The following is a 24,219-nucleotide window of genomic DNA, read 5'->3' as shown; positions in this document are numbered from 1 at the left end:
CAAGTGATCAATTAACTTAAAAAACAACACTACTTTTCTAAAACCCACTGTTTAAGTTTTATTTTTTTTTTAAAGAAGACTGTACAGGCTACAGGTTAATCATCCCTATTATATAGTATTCAAAATATTTTTAAAAATAATTTTATTCTTTTATCTACAGTGTGAAATTTGCATGTGTAACATTTCTGTATTTGAAGACCCAGTGGATATGCCTTGTGGACATGAGTTCTGTAGAGCATGCTGGGAAGCGTAAGTATATTTAGGCATTTTTATATAAAAATTGTCTCTACCGGGGGGGGGGGATTTTCCTACTTAGTAAACTAGTAATAATATGTCTTGATTTATTTTTAATGTTGGTTTGTTCATGTCACTAGGATTCTATTCCAAAGACAATTTAATTTCCATTTTAGATGCTGGCTGTCATTAAAAATTAGAGATGCCCCAGAATGGAAACATTTTAAAAAATTAAGCAAAGATTGTGTGTCTTCCGTCTTTGATCTAGTATGAGCTGAAGTAGATGTGAAGCTTATGAAATATTAAAGCTACTGGGCACAAAGCGGGGAATGTGGAAGTCAAAGTATTTACTATGATGATGTCCCTTCCAACCCAACAATTCTGTGATTTTGCGATGTGCCTCAGAACCACTTTCTGGGACATTTTGCAGCCATTGCAGGACCAGTTCTGTTTCTGTAATCCAAAGGATGCTAAGGAGTTGACTGTCCCTTATAAAGTCTGGCTTAGCTGAGAAAAGAAGCCTAAGGAGAAAATCTGGACATAAAGTTATCTGGCCGTGAGATGCTGTTATCTTGTATTATTAAAGTTAAACTTAATGCAGTTCCATCATGCACGTGGGGATAGTTTCTTTGGACAGAAACCCTGTCCACCTTAGCATGGGGAGATTATCTAAGTCACAGCTACTAAGTCACAGTTTCTATTCTAGTTTTTCCTTGAGACAAAAATTGCAGACACACAGTTCATTCTGTTAGCTTTCCCTGACCAAAATGTTCCACTTCTTAATGTGATATGGTACTTTTTGACTCATGCTATGCACCCCACACAAATCAGTAAAGGGCTGCTAAAAGTAAACCCTTTCAATATATTTAGATTATTCATTTTGATACTCCACTGTGTGCCCACATGCTCAGAGACTTCCCTGTTCTGTTTGATATTGTAGAATGCTCTGTGGAGTTGCTGACTCAGAGCCTTCCCAAATACCTTGCAGAGCTTGTAAGGTAGTCATAATCCTCTTTACTTACCTGCGAGGTTAAGGCATTAATAGATTGATTTTTGCTCCCTAAATTTGGTGGAGTTAATATTTCCTGCTCAAACCTGATGAACATTTTAACAGATTTTTGAATATGAAGATTCAAGAGGGTGAAGCCCACAATATTTTTTGCCCAGCGTATGATTGCTTCCAGCTTGTTCCAGTGGAGATCATTGAAAGTGTGGTTTCCAAGGAGATGGATAAACGTTACCTACGATTTGACATTAAGGTAAACTGCCAGCGGCATGTGTCTAAAGTATCTGTCTGAGCTGATTATTCTGATGTCATTAAAAATACTCTTAGAAAGAAATGCATCTAGTATTGTGGACTACTATTTTAAGAAATATTATGATTTTTTGTTTTGTTAAATACAAATTATAACAAATGTTTTCCTGATAGCTGCTGCCCAAAGTGATGGTAGCTTACTGGGAGAAAGGTCACACTTTCACTTAGCCACTATCTTTATTCAAGCCAAAAAGATCCTGATCCAGTAAAAAGAAAGAAAGAAACTATTGCAAACCTTTTTCATGAGTCAACACTCCTCTTAAATTTCTGCTATATGTACCAGTTGTGGCTCCTCATATGATTAAACAGTTTGCAATTTTTTCAACCCACCACATCTGACACTTCAGTCACATTGCATCTAAGGACTACAAGTAGTTTTCCCATTAGTATTCAGACCCAATTAAGATATAGTTATATTGTTCTCCATATCTAAATTTATTCCCCAATTCTACATGTTACAATCTTACTAGGAAGAGTTAGGCCCTCGCAGTGCACCAGTGCCTCCCTTATCTGACTCGCTTTGTAAGATTTTGCATAAAAAATACATGAATGTTCCAAACAGAGTTCTTTGGCTGAGCTTTACATGCTGCTATAGCAAATAACTAAAATTGTACAATGGATAAAACGATTATCTTTTATAGCTATTTTAAGGCCTACACCTGTTCTAAACTGCAGAGTTTTACACCATCAAATTGAACTTTGTATCAGTTAGAAGGTCCTGATTGAAAATGGTAAATAATTTCTATCTCCCTCCTTTTGTTTTCAGGCCTTTGTTGAAAATAATCCTTCTATTAAATGGTGTCCTACACCAGCTTGTGAGAGAGCGGTCAGGCTAACAAGGCAAGGGTCAAATACAACAGGTTCAGAAGCACTTAGTTTCCCATTGCTAAGAGCTCCCGCTGTGGACTGTGGGAAAGGGCATCTCTTCTGCTGGTTAGTAATGTTTTCTTGTTCATGATTTAAACATGATTGCTGATCTTTTTAAAAAATTGAAACGGTGCCGTACAGTCCATGTACAAGCCTTATAATTACCATTTGTGGGAAATTCATCTTTGGTTTCATATAGATCTTTGTTCTCACATTGTGAAATCCTATTCTGAATTTTTCAGTTCTCTTTTAATATTTGGACTCCTAAACCAATAAGCATTTTAGCAGCTCAAAAGCACTTTTTGGTCTTTTAAAATTCAAGATTACATTGATTGGGGGTATAAATCTTTTGCAAAAAGAGTATAGTTCAGTTAAAAATAATAGAAATAAACTTATTGATCTTGTCAGGGTGAGCTAAGTATACATAGTCCTGCTTTTTCGGGGTGTGTGTGTAGATAATAGACTTCTAAGATAAATTCAGAGGTGAAGAAGGAGGTGATTTTTATTATCTGATGTGACAGAATGTTGCATTTTCCTTTCTACTTTTTTTTCCTTTTTGCTATGACGTTTGTGACCATTCTTTCACTTAACAAAAAGCATTTTAGAAGACTTCATCATTAGATCCAGAGAAAATTCCTTGCATCCTGCAATACAGCAGGTTCCTCCAAAAACCTATAATTCTGAAATGATGCTATTTTTAGTTGTTCTGTTTTTGTATGTTGGATGTGTGGCAGATGTCTGAAGCTATTTTGCTGTATTTCCCATAAAAAACGAGTCGTGACCAATCTGGAAATCATATTGACACATCTACACCCAGGCGCCATCTGGAAACGATGCATCTTCTACTCCAGAAATTTGATTGCTTCTTTGAAAACTAGGAATAATATGAAATAAGCGCAGGGGGTTGTCCTCCGTGGAATCTCAGTTCCTGATATTAGTCCCTATTCAATTAAAGGGCAGGTGGAGTAGAGATGATATATTCAGTGACTGTCCCTATTTTAACAAAATGCATGTTCTCATCAGTCAGAAAATAGTGTTTAATTAAGTGACATTTACCTAGTTACAGAAGACACTTCCTTTTTAAGCTATTAAAGGTTGTGACAGATATTCTGTTATCTTTATAAAGCACTTCAACAATTTATAATGTATTGCAATATTAATGCCAGAGCCCTTTCAAAAACCCTCCAACTCTTGTCCAGCTTGACATTTCCTGTTAGGCAGTACACATGGTGATAGTCTAGGGACAGCCTCCCATCTGATACAGTGTGGCCTGGTGTCAATGCGAGATTGAGTCAAAATGCCTATTTCTGGCTATTGCAATGCCTCTCTTCCCAGCACTTGCAGCCCTAAAATATCTGAGTTACTAGCCTACTTTTAAGTACATCTTCCTGTGCCAGCTGGAGTCTGGAAGGAGAATGACTGCTGTCTTCCTTCAGTTCTGCATTTCTGTAGCATCTAAGAAATGAAAAATGACAGAATGCTGCATATGTAGTGCAGAAAGATCCTCACATTCTGCCACTATGAAGTGTTTGAGGAAAAGGTAAACATATATAGTAATGTTGTTAATGTTAAGTAATGTTCTACACAGAACATGACTCAGAAAGCCTTGAGCAGGACTTGAGAATCCTGATTCATAGTGGTTTGTTCTGTATTCATAAAAGAATGCAACTCTGTGTGAGAGATAAAGAGACAGAAGAGAGAACTGTTAATATAACTCAATACTCAACTCAGACTTAGTGGATTGCTAAATTGAATCATAACTACAATCAACAGTTTAATTACATAAGGGAGACTTCAAAGTGCACTTTACAAGTATGCACCTAAATTCCACTGCAAGTTATTGAGGTTTATATATTTTACGCCACTTATGCCTTGGGGTATTATTTCTGATTTGTTCTTCTGTATTGCTATCAGCTTGTGGAATAACTAGTCATGTAACTAACTAACATATTATCTGATTTTTTTCTTCCCAAATTAAGAACTAGTATTCTTGAATCCACAGTTTAATATAATAAATAATAATAATAATAATAATAATAATAATATAATAAAAAATAGAGGAAGTTTAATCTTCAGCTTATTAAAGCCTTGGATCAATTTTCAGGGAGTGTTTAGGTGAAGCCATGAACCCTGTGACTGTGAAACATGGAAGAACTGGCTGCAGAAGATAACGGAAATGAAACCGGAAGAGCGTAAGAATGGCCATTATGGTATTTTTGTTAATTTGTAGAAATTCTGTGTTTATTTATTACAGTATATTAAATTATGATTTGCCTCCTAAGGGGAGTGTGGACAAGTGTAAGGGTTATAGCTCAGTGGTAGCACAGCTGCTTGGTGTGGCAGAAGGTCTGAGGTCAATCCCTGTAATCCCCAGGTAAACTGGGAGAAAACCCAGCCTGAAACCCTGGAGAGCCATTGCTCGTTTGCATGGGAAATGGTGAGCTAGATAGACCCATAGTTTGTCTCCTAAGTCAGATGATGTAAGTGATGCAGAGAAACTGTAGTTTCTCAAACCTGTCTAAAATGAAATGGCATTAATAATGCACAGGTAACAGCAAATAATTTGAACTGAATTTTGACAGGTTGGACTGAGTTCCCTGTGGAGTATGGTTGTACATTTCCATCTTTGGGGAAGCTGAGCTTCATAACTGAGAGCATTGAGTTTAAGTTTTGAGAATTGTAGACTTAAAATCCATAGTAACACTAAACAACACTCTTTACTCTGACTTCTGACATGTGACCTATTCCTGTGATTGTAATTTATTATAAACTGTTTCTAATGTTGTATTTTAAATTGTTGTGATCTTCCTTGGGACCTTAGGGTAAAGGGCAGGTGATTAATAATGATGAAATTAACATGATGTAAACTTGATTGTTTAGAGTACAAGTAATTTCTAAGAAATTGAGGGAATTTGAAAATAAAATGTAAGGAGAATGCAACATTTCAACTATTGATTAATTTGCAAAGTATACTGTTCCTTGCTGGGAGTTGCAGTGATTAGTACGCTTTAATTTTGTGGGGTGTTTTATGGAAAGAACAGCTTGTTTATAATTAGTGGGGCAAATTTATAAAGAGATATTGCAAAAGCTGGCAGTGAAAAATGTGTGTGCATCTAACCTTTGGACTGTACATTATTTTTAGCAATGTTTGTGGACATTTGTAGTACCAGTCCCATATCACTGGTTTATGAAGAAATTTGAAAATCTTTTTCACCCTGTATTAAATGCTCAGGATGAGTTACAGTGTATTTAAAAATAGCTTAATTACATACTCGGAAATTTAGAAAATGCAATTATGAACTTGCTATTAACACACTATTACATGTACAAAACCTTAACTTATTTTTCCTTTTTCACAGTTGTGGGAGTTAGTGAGGCTTATGAAGATGCTGCCAACTGCTTATGGTTACTCACAAACTCTAAACCATGTGCCAATTGCAAATCCCCAATTCAGAAGAACGAAGGCTGCAATCATATGCAGTGTGCAAAAGTAAGCAAAGAGTCAAAATAATGCTATGGTTCTTATAAATATAAGTAGAAATGTTTACTTCATGTAATGTCTTTAAAAGTCCACGATATCCACTCTGGTGATCAGTATTTTGTTTGTTTCTCTCATGAAATTTTATTGAAGCTTTTCATAAAACAACACAATAAAAAACAAACTAATCTAACGAAAACAAAAGGGAAAAAGAAAATGCAACGTCTTCTCTCAAAGGTAGGTCTTAAACCTTGTCTCACACAGAAAGGGGCGGACCTTCCAGCTCTCACCTGGGAGCTTCCCTTTCTTCTCCCATCTTCCCTGCTGATCAGTATTTTGTTTTATCCAAAGAACTGCCTTGGTGTTGATTGCTTGATGGTGTGAGAAAGTAGTTTTTCTTGCTGTCTTAACTTTTTGTAACAGGTAACATCCATAGCACCCTCAGTTCTTTTTGACAAGAAGCATTATATCTGATGTATTAATTTGTCTATTTCAGGTTGTATCCCATGTTAGTCATACTCAGAGTAGACCACTGAAATTCATGTACCCAAGTTAATTTAAGTAGGTCTGCTCTCAGTAAAACTTAGTTGGCTATGAATCTTCATTATTAAATTCCTATCATGCACTTTCCTTTCCAAAAAGAGACGTTTCGAGCAGCTAACAAAAGCAGATCTAAAAATTATATAATCATTTAAAATTCAGCAATATAACAAAATAGCATACAGCATTAAAACAGCATATAAACCGGAGCTGCCATAATTTTTTAAAAATGCATTGCAGTAAATTCAGAAAACCTGTTGAAAAAGATACGTCTTCAGATGTTGAAGGCATAAGAGATTCTCATCATCTTAAAGAACTGGCTGATTCATTTGAGAGGAGGTAGTCCTTCAACTGGACCCAGGTATATAGGGCTTTAAAATTGCAGGAATACCTCAGAGAAACTACAGGTTTGAATATCATAATAAAGTGAGTCGAGTCACATAATTTATTTGGTTTCCCAGTACACATAAAAGTTATGTTTACACTATACAGTGGTACCTCGGGCTAAGAACTTAATTCATTCTGGAAGTCCGTTCGTACCTGAAACTGTTTCTTAACCTGAAGCACCACTTTAGCTAATGGGGCCTCCCGCTGCCGCTGTGCTGCCAGAGCACAATTTCTGTTCTTAACCTGAAGTGTTATTTCTGGTTAGTGGAGTATGTAACCTGAAGCGTATGTAACCTGAGGTACCACTGTACTGTAGTCTTTAAGCCAGGCTCGCCAGCTGTAGGGGCAGTAGGGGAAAAAATTCTGGCTCCAGCCCTTTGAAGCGGACAGGCTGCCTGCAGCTGGAACTGCATCCTCATAATGAATAGTATCTGCAAAAGCATGGTAAAGTGAAATGAAATAAAACGAGGTACTGTATTCCTGTAATGATTAGCACCTACAGGTGAAACTCGAAAAATCAGAATATCGTGGAAAGGTTCATTTCTTTCAGTAATTCACTTAAAAGGTGAAACTAATATATGAGAGACTCATGACATGCAAAGCAGATATGTCAAGCCTTTATTTGTTATAATTGTGATGATTATGGCGTACAGCTGATGAGAACCCCAAATTAACAATTTCAACTTTGGGGTTTTCATCAGCTGTGCGCCATAATCATCACAATTACAACAAGCAAAGGCTTGACATAACTCGCTTTGCATGTCATGAGTCTATTTCATATATTAAACTCCAGTAGCTAATGAAAACAGTTGCTTACATAAATGGACTTTTCCACGATACTCTTAATTTTTCAAGTTTCACCTGTAGAATTGCACTTGGAAACCAACAAGCATTCACTGCCACTGATACTGTTGCATAAGTAGTTGCATAATCCCAATATTTGCACTGGTCAAGATTTTGGCAACAGCATTCTGCACTAACAGAACTGTATGCAGCCACTTAACCATAGAACTATGGGGGTTGCATTTAGATAATCCTCTGAATCATGTTCCACTTAGGGTCAAGCTAGACATGGAGTTTTAATTGTGTGAATGCAGTTATGTAAGTAGCAGACATTGAGAAACCAGTGTCAAGAGACTCTTTGAATAACTGATGAAAAACGCAAATTGTTGTTGTTTTTAACGTTCTAGGTCTCCTTTCAAATGTTTAAACAGAATTGGTTTAAGAAATTAGCTCTCTTTTTCCTTTTCAAGTGTAAATATGACTTCTGTTGGATTTGCCTTGAAGAATGGAAGAAGCATAGTTCTTCCACTGGAGGTTATTACAGATGTACTCGCTATGAAGTCATTCAACATGTAGAGGAACAGTCCAAGGAAATGACAGCAGAGGTAAGAAACTAACAAATACTGAGGAGATACAGAAGGGTAATTATCTTCACCTTCTTAAGCTTTTAATTTGTACACTTCATTTTATTTTTAAACTTCAGGTATTTCACTGCTAACCAGAGTAGCGTCCAAAAATACGTTCACCTTGGCCGTCACACCTCCCTCTTCTAGCATTCATTTCTCATCTCCAACTTCACACTGTGCTTCAGAAAGACTTGGAAGCACAGCATAAAGTTGGACATAATCTCCACTTCTCCCCTGAGCCTGAAATTTGCACAAGAGGCGGAGGTTGTCATTTACTCTGTGCTTTGGAGACAATGCAGTCCTGTGCATGCTTATTTAGAAAATGGTAAATCGCATTGTGTTCACTGGGGCTTGCTGCCAGAAACATATACAGTGGTACCTTGGTTCTCAAACTTAATCCATTCCGGAAGCCTGTTCCAAAACTAAGGTGCGCTTTCTCATAGAAAGTAATGCAAAATGGATTAATCTGTTCCAGATTTTTATAAACAACCCTAAAACAGCAATTTAACACGAGACCATTGATCCATAAAATGAAAGCAATAAACAATGTACTGCAGTCACACAATCAATCAATCAATCAGTACCTGAACTGGGTTCCACACAGTCACAAAAACAAAACAAAAAAAATCCACAAAAACAAAAACACAAAATAAATTGCAAAAACAGACAGACCTCAGCGTAACACTCAAAATGGAAGTGTGGCACTCAAATTGGAAGAGTAACACTCAAAACGGAGCACGTTCAGCTTCCGAAAATAGTTCTCAAACCGGAACACTTACTTCCGGGTTTGTGGTGTTTGGGTTCCAAGTTGAGTATCAAGGCGTTTGAGAACCAAGATTCCACAGTACATAGGATTGGTACCTGTTTCCTAAAGTACAGCACAAGGTCCTATCTCCTCTGTGCAGAGTGAAAGCATTGGGGAAATGTCATTGTGGAAACTATGTAAATTGTTTATTTATATAATTTGTCAATTTTTTGCGTTGGATCAGATTGTTATAAGATGTGTGATCTTTGTTGTATATTTTATTGTTTCTTCAGCTTGTAAACCACCTTGCGTATAGCAATATAGAAAGACAATATACAAATTAAAAGTGAAATGGAAATAAATAGTGGATGGCTACCATGTGTTAATTCAACAGTCAGGGAGTTAACCACACCTAAACTGAAAGCTGGATCAAAGGAGCCAAACTAAATCTGGATTTGAAAATCTTGGATGAATCTGAACTATAAGAGGATCTGACAACAATGGAATTCAGTTTACTGGTTCAGAATGAGTAAAAACTGGTCTGCACCCAAACCAGCTCATAATAAGTATCAACCTAATATCCCCCACCCCATCCAAAAAACTGATGCTTTATTTGATAACTATTAAGTGCAAAGCAAAATAAAAATAAAATAAAAGGTAACAGTCCTAGTACTAGTGCTGGTCTTGCTGTACTCGAAGGGGTCATAGTAAGCTGCTTAAATACAGTTCAGATATCTTGAAGCAAGGTCTTCTCTCATATCTTATTCAAAGGAGACTAGCAGCAGCAAGATCTTGCACTGAGCAGTGGGTTTGACCAGCTGAGCTCTCTATTGAGGTGTGGCAGTGATGCTAAGTCCTCTTTCCCCTGCCTCTCACATGTTCCAGCTGCTAGTGCTGTTATTGTTTGTTGCCCAGTACAGTGCTACCTTGGTTCCCGAATGCCTTGGTACTCAAACAAATTGGAACCCAAAACTGCAAACCTGGAAGTGTTCTGGTTTGCGAACTTTTTTCAGAAGCTGAACATGCTCCGTTTTGAGTGTTTATGCTTCCTTTTTGAGTGCCACACTTCTGTTTTGAGTGTTACATTGAGGTCCTGTCGGTTTTTGCTATTTATTTTGCGTTTTTGTAGCTTTTTTTCCCCTTTTCTTTTTTCTTTTTATGAATGTGGAACCCAGTTCAGCTACTGAATGATTGTGTGACTGCAGTACATTGTTTATTGCTTTCATTTTATGGATCAATGGTCTCGTTAGATAGTAAAATTCATGTTAAATTGCTGTTTAGGGGTTGTTTTTAAGAGTCTGGAACGGATTAATTCATTTAAGAGTCTGGAACGGATTAATTCTATGGGAAAGCACACTTTGGTTTTGGAACAGACTTCTGGAACGGGTTAAGTTTGAGAACCAAGGTACTACTGTACTAGGACATGCCTAAAAAGCTTCTAAAGTTTGGAACCCTGTGAAGTGTTCTTTTTTAATGTTTAGGTATGCTTTACATTTTCTGGCTCCCGTCCCATTATGGCCTTGGTAGCATAAGGATTTGTGGTTCAACATGCAAAGCCAGCAAATGTATCTAACCATTGCCTCACTACAGAGCTGCGTACATGGCCACTGCAATTTCCCTGTTAGGGAACCATCTTTTAGAGCCACTGTGATAATTCATATTGCAGTGGTCCTTTATACAACTCTCACGTGGAGCCACCAGTGTATGTACTTGATGCCCCTGTACAGGTGTGACCTAGCTGCAAGGCTTCTGGTAGCTCAACAGGCTCCCAAGATCTTGATGTACTTCAAGAAAGCAGCATCTTCACCTCACCAATACCTTGCATGCTCCTACCATGAAACTTCTGAGGGCTGCCTCAGAATGGCAGAAGGAGGGGCGCACAAAGAAAAGCAGCGGAAAGTGGTTGGGAGGAATGTTACCCACCAAAGGATACAATGTAAGGCAGAAAAAAAACTGGCTTAGGAGTTTGGGTTAATAACGCCAAAGTGCAGTTTGACTTGTGAGATGTGTTAAGGTATATTTCCAGCTGGCTGATTTGTTCATACAGTATTCATCACTGTGCTGCTTGTGAATATAGCTCTATTATTCACATTTTAAATGGTTGATTGCCCATTTCCCTTTGCTCATAAATGTTACATTAAGATAAAACTAGCAAATCGTTAATTTTTTTATCTTTCTTTCCCGTAATTATTTTCTAGGCTGAAAAGAAACACAAACGATTTCAAGAACTTGATAGATTTATGCACTATTACACAAGGTTTAAGAACCATGAGCTCAGTTACCAAGTACGGTTGGAAATAGTTCTATAAAATTATTTTCCAGCTTTATTGGTTCAAAACAGTGTTCTTCACTTTTAAAATTTTATCTTAATTTTAGTTAGAACAGCGCCTTCTAAAAACAGCCAAAGAAAAGATGGAACAACTGAGTAGAGCTCTTAGTGGACGTAAGTGTGCTGAGTTTATGTGATACATTTGGGTGCTCAGAATAATGTGTGTACATCAAAGCCTTTCAAAATCCAATTTATTTTTGGCCATTGCTTTTGTGCTTATCAAACTGAGCATTTGTGTGGCTTGATTTACTTTGATTAATGGGTGAACAAACAATATATTGCAGTATATGACATGTGCTTTATGTCTTCTAATCTAAATAAAGATATATATTTTTCAGTACCAGCTAGTATCTTCCCCAATCATACAGTTCCTCTCCGATACCAGTCTGTTGCTTCCTTTTCTTCATTTATCTGTGTTGATGCTGAAAAGCAACAAGAAACTTTAGTTTCATGTAGGATCTCTTCTCTTGGGCCAGACTATATTTTTTTTGGGGGGGGGGAATGAATGAATTCCTATGCCCCACAAATAACCCAGAGATGCATTTTAAATAAAAGGACACATTCTATTCATGTAAAAACATGCTGATTCCTGGGCTGCCTGCGGGCCAGATTGAGAAGGCAATTGGGCCGTATCCAGCCCCCGGGTCTAAGGTTGCCTACCCCTGATCTTACCCCATGTGAAGCCCTAAATTCCTTCCTGCATTTGCTTGAAGTGGTCTTTAGAGTGTACTGTCCATCTTCTCTGTGTGCTCATGCTTGTATTTTTTAGTTTCAGTGGGACTTCAATGTGAATTTCTTTTAATTTGGACTAATGTGACTATGCCGTCTTGTGAATGCAGAAATCTGAATGCAGTCAAACAATGGAGATAGATTTTGTGTTTAAATCTAGATTAGGATTTGAAAAACAATTTTCATTTTGCACAAGACATTATACTCTGTTTAGAATAAGTTCTGCTGTTGCTGAAATAGTCATCACATCAGCTAATGGGAAACAAAATACTCTTTGCAATGCCTGGATTTCTCTTGCAGCTGAAGGAGGTTGTCCAGATACTATATTCATTGAAGATGCAGTACAAGAACTCCTCAAAACTCGCCGCATCCTGAAGTGTTCTTACCCATATGGATTCTTTCTAGAGCCAAAAAGCACAAAAAAAGAAATATTTGAACTTATGCAGGTAAAGGAGGTCCTTGTGTTAGTGGCTTCTGTGATTAATTTTTACAGCTTACTAGTTGTATATATTGAATTGATATTTTCTGGTAATTCTTACTTGCTTCCCAGTAACTTCCTCTAGATTTGCATTCTTAAGAGCACAACTCGAAAGATTAAGGAGATATGTATCCTATTGGCTTCAATGAAGAAGCGTTAGGGTGAAATACTATGCATACTTACCTGGGAGTAAGTTTTATTGAACTTACTTGGCTTCTTTTTGAGTGGGTATGTATAGGATTGTACTGTTAAGCAAATGTTCAATTCTCCCATGCAAAACAAGGAACTTTATTTTAGAAGTCGTAAGACTGTGTACCAATGAACAACAAAATATTTGCTCTTAGTGTAATGTGTGCTAAAAATGTCCTGCTCTATTTCCTCTCATTCTTCTGAGCAGAAATGGCATAGATAGGATGTCTTGCAGGCATTAAATTTTTATGGAGCCCTTCTGGAAGTCCAACTCCCTACCCCCCCTTCTCTCTCTCTCTCTCTCCCTCGTGTGTGTGTGTGTGTGTGTGTGTGTGTGTGTGTGTCAATCAATCACTTTATTTCAGCTTTAAGCTCATATAAAACAAAACTAAGACAAACACACACACAGAGTTAATTTAAAAATTAATGACAATAAAAGCCTTAATAAAGATACAAAATTAAATATGGGAATTAAAAGGAAATTTCAGTTTGTGTGTTTGTGTCATCTTACCACTCTGGAAGAAAGTTAGAGATCCATTCTGGCTTGTAGGCTTAGGGCACCTATAGCAGATGCTGCAAAACTCAACAGCTTCTTCCCAATTTACTTTCAGGTTTGCTCCACTTGATAAGGAGCTACTTCAGTGATCTTTTCCCCCAAAAAACAACCCACTTTAGTGTATTTTCAGGGTGGCGACCAGGGCAGCCTTCTCCTTTACAAAGCTCTTTAAAAAATTGAGGCTCCCTTTGGGCAGTACACATTACTGCAGTTGCGTACTCTGTGAATGCAGCTGTCACTTTAGGTGGGACTTGAGGTCCACTTAGTGGTTGAAGGCAAAATTGCTGCTCAAAAGAGAAGGAACCTTCACAGGGGCCACCCACCTTTGGAATCCTGTTTTTTATTTTGCCTTCACCAAATTGGTTCTTGTTCTACCCTTTGCCACTTTGTATTTGGTTCAGGCTTTTAGTTTAGCTCTTATTAATAATTTCTTTGTGTGCCTGTCCTCCTGTTCAAAAATAGTTTTACATTTCCCCCTACTCTCTCCCAGCCTCAGCTCCAGAGGGAAAAACTACTTTATCTCCTTGCCCTCATAATAGGGCAGAACTACTCAAAGCACCCCAGGCTACCCAAGCAGGACCCTGTCTCCTCTGATCTTATTCTGGATGAGGATGAACGGAGAGGGGAACCTGACTATTATCATCTCTTTCAGTACTTTCACTATCTGCTCCTCCTATGTAAATTGGTGGTGGCTCTGGATCTGATGCCCACCCCTTCAACTTCCAGGGCAGCTGCTTTATGTCTGAACTTCTTGCCCAAGACCAGAGTGGTAAAATTAACTGTGTTAATTAACTGTGTAATTGAGTTGGATACACAAAAGGCATGTGGCCGTTGCCAACAAATATGATGTGTTGAAGCCTTCAGTCATGGCTTGGGCTGCCTGGGTCTGCTTTCTGCATTCATGGTACAGTTTGCCTGAGCTTTTTAGTCTTTACTGTTATTTGTTATTTAGAAGATGGTATTATTGCTTGTTAGTGTTGGCTGTCACTCTCCTCTATTCTGTTTCTACTTCCTTTGCTTGTCATAATAGAAAATTGAAGGAGTTTTGAAGATTTTCTTTGGAGAAATAATTCTGCTTTTGACCATTAGGTGGTGCTCAAGTCCCACTTGGGGTCACCTCTCTGCATGCATAGAAATCCTGTTTACAGGCAGGAACCCAAATGGTCTTTTCTGCCATCCTGAATGCAACTCTCTCCCAAAATTGGTTCTCCCACCTGAATGCAACTCTCTCCCAAAATTGGGTCAGCTTAGGCAAGTCCCACTGTTTCTTGGCTTACTCCTGCATGCCAGCCAGAGAACAGAACATTGGGCATTTACCATTAATGTTCCTTCCAGGGGTTTTACAGTAGGAAGCCAGTTCCATCACGGACTCAGGTAGGTGAGTGGGTCATATTTTGTTCAGTTAAAACTCACCGGTTCTTAAATCCTTGTATTCCAGCCATGTTCCCTAAGGAGGGAATTTTTTCTTCAGACTTTTTCTTTCAGGCTGAACATTTTATGCTCCCAAGACCAGCTTGGTTATGAGCAGAACTAGGGTAGAGCCTCAGGAATCAGAATAACCAAAAGTATGCAATGTGATCCACTCTATACTAGGCACTATTAACCCACTTTTTCCTGGTTTGTTCTTTCTTGTCCCCATGGAAATAACATGCACAGCAAGTATCCAGAGTTAAGGTTTCTTGACATGTAAAGAATTTACATAGAGTTTTTATTTTCTGCTATAGACAGATCTTGAGATGGTCACTGAGGATCTTGCTCAGAAAGTGAACAGGCCTTACCTTCGTACTCCGCGTCATAAAATTATCCGTGCAGCCTGCCTTGTACAGCAGAAGAGGCAAGAGTTCTTGGCCTCTGTGGCCCGAGGAGTTGCTCCTGCAGATTCTCCAGAAGCTCCAAGGCGCAGGTAACCTAATAACAACAAAGATCTGTATGGCCAAAGAGGTTCACCTGACAGCCACTCGGCTTGGTAAGCCTGTCTTAAAAACTCCTCTGCTTAGCCTTCAAGTTGTAGGGCAGGTAGTCCTGGTAGGTTTGCTTTGCAGAATTCATTTTTAAAAATCTATTATTGATGCTTCACCACTTCCCACCTAAAAGTTTTAAGGGGGGGGGGGCGGGACACGGACACGAGCTTGCGGCCAGAATTGTAACAAGGGAAAGATTTATACATCTGCTAGCTGGACTGAGGTGTGTATGTGCAGTGCTGATCCTCTGAATTAAAATGCAGGAATAACTTCTTTAAAACACCTCAGCTTACTCTTGTAAACTTCTGGCTGGCAAAAGTTTTTTTTTTCTTGACTGCTGATCTTTTTACATGGATATAGTAGCATTGTTGGTAACAAGGACTAGCAAGTTCTAGTTCCCCTTGGTGTTTGAGATAGAAAGGAATGCTAGATGCTGCGGCTGCACTGCACCAAAAGGAGGTGGTTTTGAGGGAAGGACACAAATGTTAATGAAAGGTTGATATTACACCATTGCCCTTGAAGTAAAATTCCAGAAAGGTTGCACAGGACAGCCCTTGAAGCTGATCAAATGAACACATTCATTTTTGTACTCAGTTTGTTGGAGGGGGGGGCTTTTCACAATTTATTATTCTTTAACAAAGTCTGTTTAATTTATAGCTTTGCTGGTGGAACATGGGATTGGGAATATTTAGGATTTGCATCCCCCGAGGTAATTTTTTGTTGCTTTTAATTAAAATGTGTATTATTATGGAAATTAAGATGGAATTTCACTTTGCATGATTAGCTTCCTAATGTTGTTGCAAACGGCACCAAGGTTTACAAGGTCTGGATGAGCTTTCTATTTTTGCTGCTTTACAATAGAAGGAAATATATTTAATTTTATATCTCGTGGTAGATATACAAGGTGGCTTACAACGTGGCACCCTAATCCTCTAGCTCTGCTTCAGCTGTGTCCCAGCAAACAGTATGACGAATGTCTCAGCTAAAGTAGCATTCTATCTATGCCTGTTTGATGTGGGAGAGGCATCTTGCTCCATTCCTCCTATGGGAAGGTCCTACACTCCTCATTGTCAAGGGACTAAACCATAAATAAAGTTTTCATGGGCAGAAGATCCATGCCAGTTCTGTAATGCGAAATACCTTTCTGTTCCTTCTTCTGAGCTGGCTCTTTGACAAAGGTCAGCGATCAACAATGATCTATATTAGTCTGGTGCTGGCACGCTGTTTCTAATTTCCCTCCCTTTTTCATTCCTCCCAGCTGTATGTATTTAAGCATCTTCCATTTCAGGGAAATGCAAATGTACGTGAGTGCAGTCTTGTACTTCTAGTGAGACACAGGCATCTAACCAGAGATGTATATCTCTTTAGTTTAAGTTTTATACAAAATTTGCCATCAGCTGCAAAACACGCCAGGAAGAAATAAGTAAAACCACACCAGATTGATCTGAATAGGTTAATTTTACATTTTGTTCCTTTTGCAGCCTCTGTTCCTGCCTCAAGTATGAAAATCCCTGAGTTAGATAGGTTTTCTACACCTAGTGTGTGATGTTTGGGGTTTTTTGTAAGATCCACACATTTCTGCATATTTCCTTTTCTATTGTTGCTGAACAGCACTGTGCTTGCAAGAATATAGCTTGCTTCTTATAGACAAATGAACTTGCTTGCTTTTCTGAGTTCTTCCTATAAAACTTGGTTCCCAATAATTGAATAATTATAAAAACGACCCCTAAAAATCCTAGCCCCATTGAATCAATAGGACTTCTTTTTCATCAAATATGTCTTTATTTCGTTTTGTTACATAAGTAGAGAAACTAGATACAAACCTGAAAAAGACAAATAGAACAAGAAATTTTTTAAAAGGAATAACACAAGAAAAGAGAAAATTAAATGATGCAGTGGAGCTACAAATACCTAGCACCCACACACCTTATTGGAGAATACAGCTGCAAACTAAAATTGTAAAATGTCATACAAGTATTATATGAGATATACCAAGAATCATGGGCAATCGCTGTCCTGTCTCCAAAAATCTAGCTGTGAAAGTGTAGCTCTTCTAATCGAGTAACAAACACAAATAGAGGCCACCCGATACCCTTAAACTTAGCATTTTTAGTAACACCTTTAATCTTATCGTTACATGTCTTTTTCACAGTAACAGCACACTGAGGTGACATTCTTACTGAGGTTTCTAGTGAACATAGGAAAGCGCTCTTTTGCTTTATCTGGCATTAATAACACTAACATGTTGTGCTTATTTTCAATCTCATCTGCCATTCTGTTGTTCATTCAAAAGATGTAGCAATGCTTTTATCCCAAACGATCATGCCCTACAGCAAATGAAACTCAGTCTGTTTCTTGTTAATGTCTGTTGGTTTTCAACAAGAATCTCCCAGTTCTGCAGAGGAACTTAGTTCAGCAAACCACACAAGACAAACTGTTTTTTTAATATTACAGGGGGGGACATGGCAGGAAAGCATGCTTAAATAAGTTATACATTCTGTTTAGCCATGATTCTTAACAATTAATTTTCTTGGATAATTTAATGAAACATAATTCGGCAAAGTGTGATTCTTGAAAGATGCTTTGCAGATATTTTGAGCAGCTGTGAGAAAGCTACATGTTGATAGAGAAAAGTAAATCTTTGAATTGGTGCAAGGCTATATACTCTTGGAATTCTTTTTGAAAAGAAATTCACCAGGCACAGGATTATTGCATATTAGACTACTTTACTGTGCAAAAAATTGCTAAAGTAAATAGACTTGGCTTTCTTCTTTTTTTAAGGCAATGTTTTGGCTGATGTATAAAACTCATATATCAGTGTTGAAACTGTATGCAAATAGCTTTTCAAAATTACAAAAAGCCAAACATCCTTTGCCTTTGTTTAACAAATCATATTTCCTGATTCAACATATTCATCAGAAAAGATTGCAGGGTGGTTTACAAAGAAATCAGACATCAAAATTAAAGTACCTTTAAAGTAATGTTTTACACTATCTTACTATCTCAGAACATAACAGGCTAGGAATTACTGAAAGCCTAACAGTTCAGCCCCACAGAAGTAAGTCCTGTTGAATTCAGAAGGGCTTACTTTCAGGTAAATGGGGATAGGCTTGCAGCCTAAATATGCTACCATTTAAGTCCATTGCTGCATTAATCCTAGTTATGCAGTCCTTATTTTTTTTTTTTAAATCAGGTTCAAGACTTGGCTTTAAAATTAGCCTTGAATGCTCCATTCCTGAAGCTTGCGAGAAACTTCCTTTTTTGTTTTCCTATTACAAAGTTGTAGGATTTGATATCTGAAAGCACTGATATTGCCACAAACCTTTTTGCTCATAACTGAAACATTTTTTTATTTATCCAGCTTGTTATATCAAAGCAGTGATAACCCATAGAGAACATGAGCATGCGATTAACACATACTTCCCTGTACTGTACTTTTTACTGTACTTTTTTTGATAAGCATTCCATTTTTGATAAGCACCCTTTTCCATTACAGAAATCTTATTTTCTATACTAGTCTCTTAAACCCACGCCTAACTATATAAAACACCCTTAGTGCATCCTTTACTCTTTAAGCATTGCTGAAATGGATGCAGATAAGCCAGTGTTTTTGCCTGAGGATGAGCCATGTGGTATTATAATGTTAGGCAATTGTAAAATTCATCAATATAATACACAAACTTTTTGGGGAAAGCAATTAAACATTAAGTATAAAATGCATAATTAAATATTTTATATAAGATAAATATGCCTTGGTATTCTTGCAGTAAGATTTGCAAGCAGTTCAGCAGCAGCTTTATATAGTCTTGTTAGTTTAATTTAGTAGTTTGTGTAATCTGTCCAATTTTTCTTTTGAAAAAGCTTGCATGGTATAGGCTGCTATTTACTTTTTATGAAAACAAGTGATTTTATAATGCATAAAATCACAGGCACTCTTTTTTTTTCTTTAAATGTGCTGTTTGTTATGCCCCAAACTATTATTGCATGCTCCCCTGTATTTTGTAACGTTTGGTTTATGCAGGAATATGCTGAATTTCAGTATCGGAGGAGGCACAGACAGCGCCGACGTGGAGACATGCACAGCCTGCTTAGTAATGCTCCAGATCCCGATGACCCCAGTGAAAGCACATTAGGTGAGACTTGTATAGAAGGTCTCTTTACTTTTTTGCTAGCGGATATTCCTTCTTTTTAAAGAGGAGTTCTGTATAATTATAGATTGTAGTTTATTTTCAATGAAGCAATTTGTTAGTGTTTGATTAGCAAGCCTTAAATGCCAAAATAAATCATGTGTAGCCTAACTGAATGTGGTTTGGAGTATCTGGTTACGAGGTTTCTCAGTAAAATTAAGGGATAAACTTTTCTTTTCTTGAACAGATACTCAAGAACCTGGTAGTAACAGAAGACATGGTAATTCCATGGTGAGTTCAGCTTCCATGAGTATTCTTCACAGCTCTTCTCTTCATGACTATACTCCTGTTAGTCACTCTGAAAACCAGGATTCTCTGCAGGTATATTCCTTTGTGCCTTTCCCTTTCCCTTTCTTTTCTTTCCTGTATCTGTATCTTGCAAGCCTCTGCTTTTAGTTAGCTAATTTGTCAGCTAACTCTGGTTGTCAATAATTTGAACACCTAAGCTCCTAAGGAAACAGGTTTAATTGGAAGTACCATGAATTTATATGGGACTTGTGTCTGAGTTAGCATCTTTTGGACATCAGTTTCACACCAAAAATATTAGCTTAAATTAAGTATTATGAAATTGTATTCTCTTGAATGCATAAATTTAATTTCTTCTTGAAAACTGGAAGCAATTTAGGGGGGAAACGCTGCTCTGAGTATATGATTGTAGATGTGTGTGTATAGAAATAAATTTATTGCATTTATTCTGAAAATTATTCTACTCTCTCTCTTAGGCTTTAAGCTCCTTGGATGAAGATGACCCAAACATTCTGCTTGCTATTCAGTTATCATTGCAAGAATCTGGTTTAGTTATTGATGAAACCAGAGACTTTCTAACCAATGAAGCTTCCTTAGGAGCAATAGGTACCTCATTGCCTACAAGGTTGGACTCTGGTCCCATAAGTATAGATAATCCACGAGCTGCTCTAAGTAGCTCTGAACTTCTAGAACTTGGTGATAGTCTGATGAAACTAAGTGCAGACAGTGATCCATTTTCAACTGACCATCTTAGTTCTCACACCTTCAGTGATGCAAGAAGTGGCCTGTATTCAACATCTAGTGAAGCTGATTCAAGTAGCCAAGATCCTAATATAAATGAAAATCTCCTTGGGAACATTATGGCCTGGTTCCATGACATGAATCCTCAAAGTATTGCACTCATTCCTTCAGCAAGTACGGAAACAGATGATGATTCACAGCAACCTAGTACAGAAGAGGGGTCATTGGAGCAACCACATGTTCCTGATGCAAGACAGGACCCTCTGGAGGAGCATGCACTTTTTGAGGATTCGCTCAAAAATGAAGGTAGAAGCACCCAGACAGAAGAGAGTGGCGCTGTTGGGAATGTTATGACAGAAGAAGCAGTACCACCAAGTGGGGACTCAGCTGGGGAGGCAGCTAGCCAAGTGGATGCTTCAGGAGATGTTTCAAGTCAAATATCTCAGAGCTCAACTGAGTGGAATGAACATGTACATTTGGTGTGAACACAAACAAGTTTGAACACAGAAATTGATTATGGAGCCAAAATGGCTAGACAGTTGCCAGCGGTACACTATGTGGAGTAAGCATTCTGGAGACTTTGGCCCGCATAAGCAGAGCTTGGCTGTTTATCCGTGGTGTAGAGATGGAATATATAGGAATTCCCTTTAAGTTCTTTACGGTGGTTATGTGAACCTTTCAGGGAATTTCCATTGCATTTGACAGTGTTCTGTTCACTTTGAAGAGAGAGAAATAGTTTGTACTCCACATTCCTAATACAATGCAGCATCTATTTAGCCTTAGGCTGGTGATCCTTAATTTGAAAGTGTGGATTAAAGGCTCACTGAGTATTTGAATTATTGATTATACGAAACCATTCTCTCCTCTTTCCCCCTTATTTTAATTGTCTTCTAACCAGTGTTTAGCAGTATTTTTTATACCTTGCTTTTTCATTGCCTTTCCCCAACTAATCTTTAACCTGCAGTGTGAATTGAGGTATACAATACTTCTCTTCAGTGCTGCTTCACAAACCAAGGAGTGGATATTCTTTTCTAATTAAAATTGTTTTTTTAATGTCTATTTACAGTACAGATGTGCCAAACTGTAAATAGCAAACAACTTCAACACAAAAAGTATGCAGTATTGCTGTTTTAAAGCGCACCTATAATTATTAGTGATAGAAGGACCACTTGAAAGAAACGCTTTTCCAAATTTAACTGGCATTTATTGCCTTGGTGACTGCATTAACATAAGTTGTACCTTAAGTTAATTAAGCCTAATTCTACTGTTAAGAACAGTTATTTTAAATAGTTGATTTAGCAGCAGCTATGCTGTATTGAAAAGACACTTTAATGGAAGTGCAATCATATGCCTTTTGTTTTCATAATTAACAATACATTTTATGCACAGTGCAGTTGCTTTTAATGATAATTATAAAATAAAGAAGTTTGAAATTTCTTGACATTAGAGGCAGTCCCACAATAAAGATTTAATAATACATATTACATGCAACATGTTAACGTGCCTTTGCCTAACTCAAATAGATAGTTGCCACAGTTGAATGAGTAGTTATCTGTTCGGGAGTTACTATGCTATGAAGTGCAAAAGCCTCCATAAAAACCACTCATGGCCTTGCCTTTCCGGTAAATAATGACATAGCGTAAAATTCTTCCCTATACAGGTGTGGTGCTAACACATAGAAGGATCCCCATACAAACCAGCTGAGCCCCATTTCCCCCTCCCAGCATGCATGCCATGGTAGTACAGGCTGCATGAGATCTGTGTGTGCTTCATCTATCTCCATATAAGCCCTCCTGCTCAATACAGTTCATGTTGTGCGATCTAACTTCTGCATCTTGAGCAGAGAGAGCCTGAGAGTGGAATAGGGGAAGGGTGCCACCAGGGCGTACATTCTGAAAGGGAGGGGAGAAACGGGGTTATTTAGAATAATCCCTCTGTGTGCAGATCCCTCTATGCAGACACTGTGCCCACATTGGGAAGTATCATACCCTAAATGCTCAAAAGTTTTTTATATAAATAATGAAAACACTACTGTGTATCCTTTCAATTGCACAATATTCGTTTGGTGTGTGGTTGCTGTTTAATGTAAAAGGAAGAAAAAAAATACCTTCCCTAGTGGTGTCCTACTGTGAAGAAAATTCTTGTTGAGATTGGCTTAAAAGCATCAAGACCTCATTGTAAGTTACAGTGATGCAGTTTGTAATTTTAACTAGAAGAAATTGTTTAAATTACTGTTTTGCTTGCATATAATCGAATCCTAGGATAACACAAGGAAACTAGGTGAAATGTTCCATTTTTATGTTTGACTTGATATGAGAGATCTGCTGATGTCTGATATAAAGGTTTCTCACTACTGACTGTGTATAGTAAAGTATTATGATGGGAAATAAGGTTGTATGTATATTGATTACTGTGAGTTACAAGAAAAAGTATTTTAACTCTTTCATTTAAAGATTACTGTTGGAATCTTGCAGTCCCTGTGGCTCATAATACTAAATAACTACATATTAATTATTTACTCCAAAAGTAAAAAAAAATAAAAATCTATTTCTTCTAGAAGTTTATTTAGAAGGAATAGTTCGCTGCTCTGTTCACTGTATTCTGTAGATCCATTACATTTTCTAGCTTGGCTTCTAACTGCCCTATCCTGAAGGTATTGATGTTGAAACCCTGTTTCCAGCCTTAGGAAACTATTTAAACAACTGTCTGGTATAAAATCTTCTTAACCAAAAATAGGACTTGAAGATTCTATCCTCATTAATTGGTTTTAAACTGAAATTAATTTGAGACGCACATACAGCTTCCTTGAGTTTATAATTTCCAAATAGGACGATCCTCACACAGATTTTGTATATTGCATTAAGATGTCTTGCAAAGCTAAGAGAAGATATGTACATGCTCTCTGTGACGAATAGTGAAGTTTGTGGGTTCTGGTTTTACTGTAATTTGGTTTAGATTGTGCAGTATACACCATTGTTCCTATGTTGACTTTATTCTGAGCATGAACATTAGCATATTAAATTTGTATTTTCTTGGTACTTATTTAAATTTAAGACCACCCCAGTAATTGAATTTGCAATTCAGAAAGAAAGTTTGGCAAGCCTATTTTGTAAACCAATTAATTTTGTAATGTAAAAATAATAATCTTGAAAATGCTATTTGCACTTTCATAGTCTATACTTGATACATTCCCACTTTATATACAGTAGGATATTACAACCATGTAGATGTTTGGCCAAATGAATGCTGTTAATAATATGTAAAATTCTTTGATTAAACATTTATTACTTAATCTAATTTCATTTTGTCTCATTAATTTTAATTCTCTAACAAATAGTGGATTGGAGCCAAAGAACTGGGAATAGAAGGAAAATAACATCTGGTCCTATTCTGCAAGCATTGTACATTGCTTTATTAGACTGGTTTAGTAGCAATCTATATGCTTGCACAAGCTCTGGTGGAAGAGCATCTGCTGATTTTGTTTCACTTAAGTACCTTTGGATCCAACCTACTATTATGTATTTAAAGTGCCATGTAAGTACTGTGTGCAGGGATATTTAAAAAGATAATAATGAACCAAGGTATCTACCTAAGTAGCTGAACTACATGGAGTTTAAAATAATTGGGTTATTTGATATAGTTAACTTTAAAGCTATGGAAAGGGGAAATTATGGGGGGTGGGGGTGTAAAGATAAAGAAGTCCAGTACATCAGTAGATGTATACAGCTCACTAATCTGGTTAGCTTGATTCTGTTGATATAAGGTGAGCTCATGTGGTCATTGCTTAATCAGTTTACATATTGAACAGGAAGTCTGAGTAAGTAGACA

General features: G+C 37.4%; 1 protein-coding gene across 1 annotated transcript in view; it reads left to right on the top strand.

Annotated features, from left to right (window-relative positions):
• The window catches only part of ANKIB1 (ankyrin repeat and IBR domain containing 1), a 52,271-nt gene extending 28,583 nt beyond the window's left edge, over positions 1–23,688 (top strand). Inside the window, 15 exon segments of the mRNA XM_033165578.1 lie at positions 161–249; positions 1,349–1,493; positions 2,316–2,482; positions 4,521–4,534; positions 4,537–4,608; positions 5,776–5,906; positions 8,075–8,209; positions 11,174–11,260; positions 11,352–11,418; positions 12,334–12,479; positions 14,981–15,159; positions 15,875–15,926; positions 19,239–19,350; positions 19,592–19,725; positions 20,127–23,688. Coding sequence (XP_033021469.1) covers positions 161–249; positions 1,349–1,493; positions 2,316–2,482; positions 4,521–4,534; positions 4,537–4,608; positions 5,776–5,906; positions 8,075–8,209; positions 11,174–11,260; positions 11,352–11,418; positions 12,334–12,479; positions 14,981–15,159; positions 15,875–15,926; positions 19,239–19,350; positions 19,592–19,725; positions 20,127–20,876 — 2,280 coding nt within the window. The 3' untranslated portion in view covers positions 20,877–23,688.
• The last annotated feature ends 531 nt before the right edge of the window (positions 23,689–24,219 follow it).

The sequence above is a fragment of the Lacerta agilis genome, chromosome 12 (genome assembly GCF_009819535.1).
Source record: "Lacerta agilis isolate rLacAgi1 chromosome 12, rLacAgi1.pri, whole genome shotgun sequence".
Taxonomy (NCBI): Eukaryota; Metazoa; Chordata; class Lepidosauria; order Squamata; family Lacertidae; genus Lacerta; species Lacerta agilis.
This window is presented reverse-complemented; position numbering and strand designations above follow the sequence as displayed.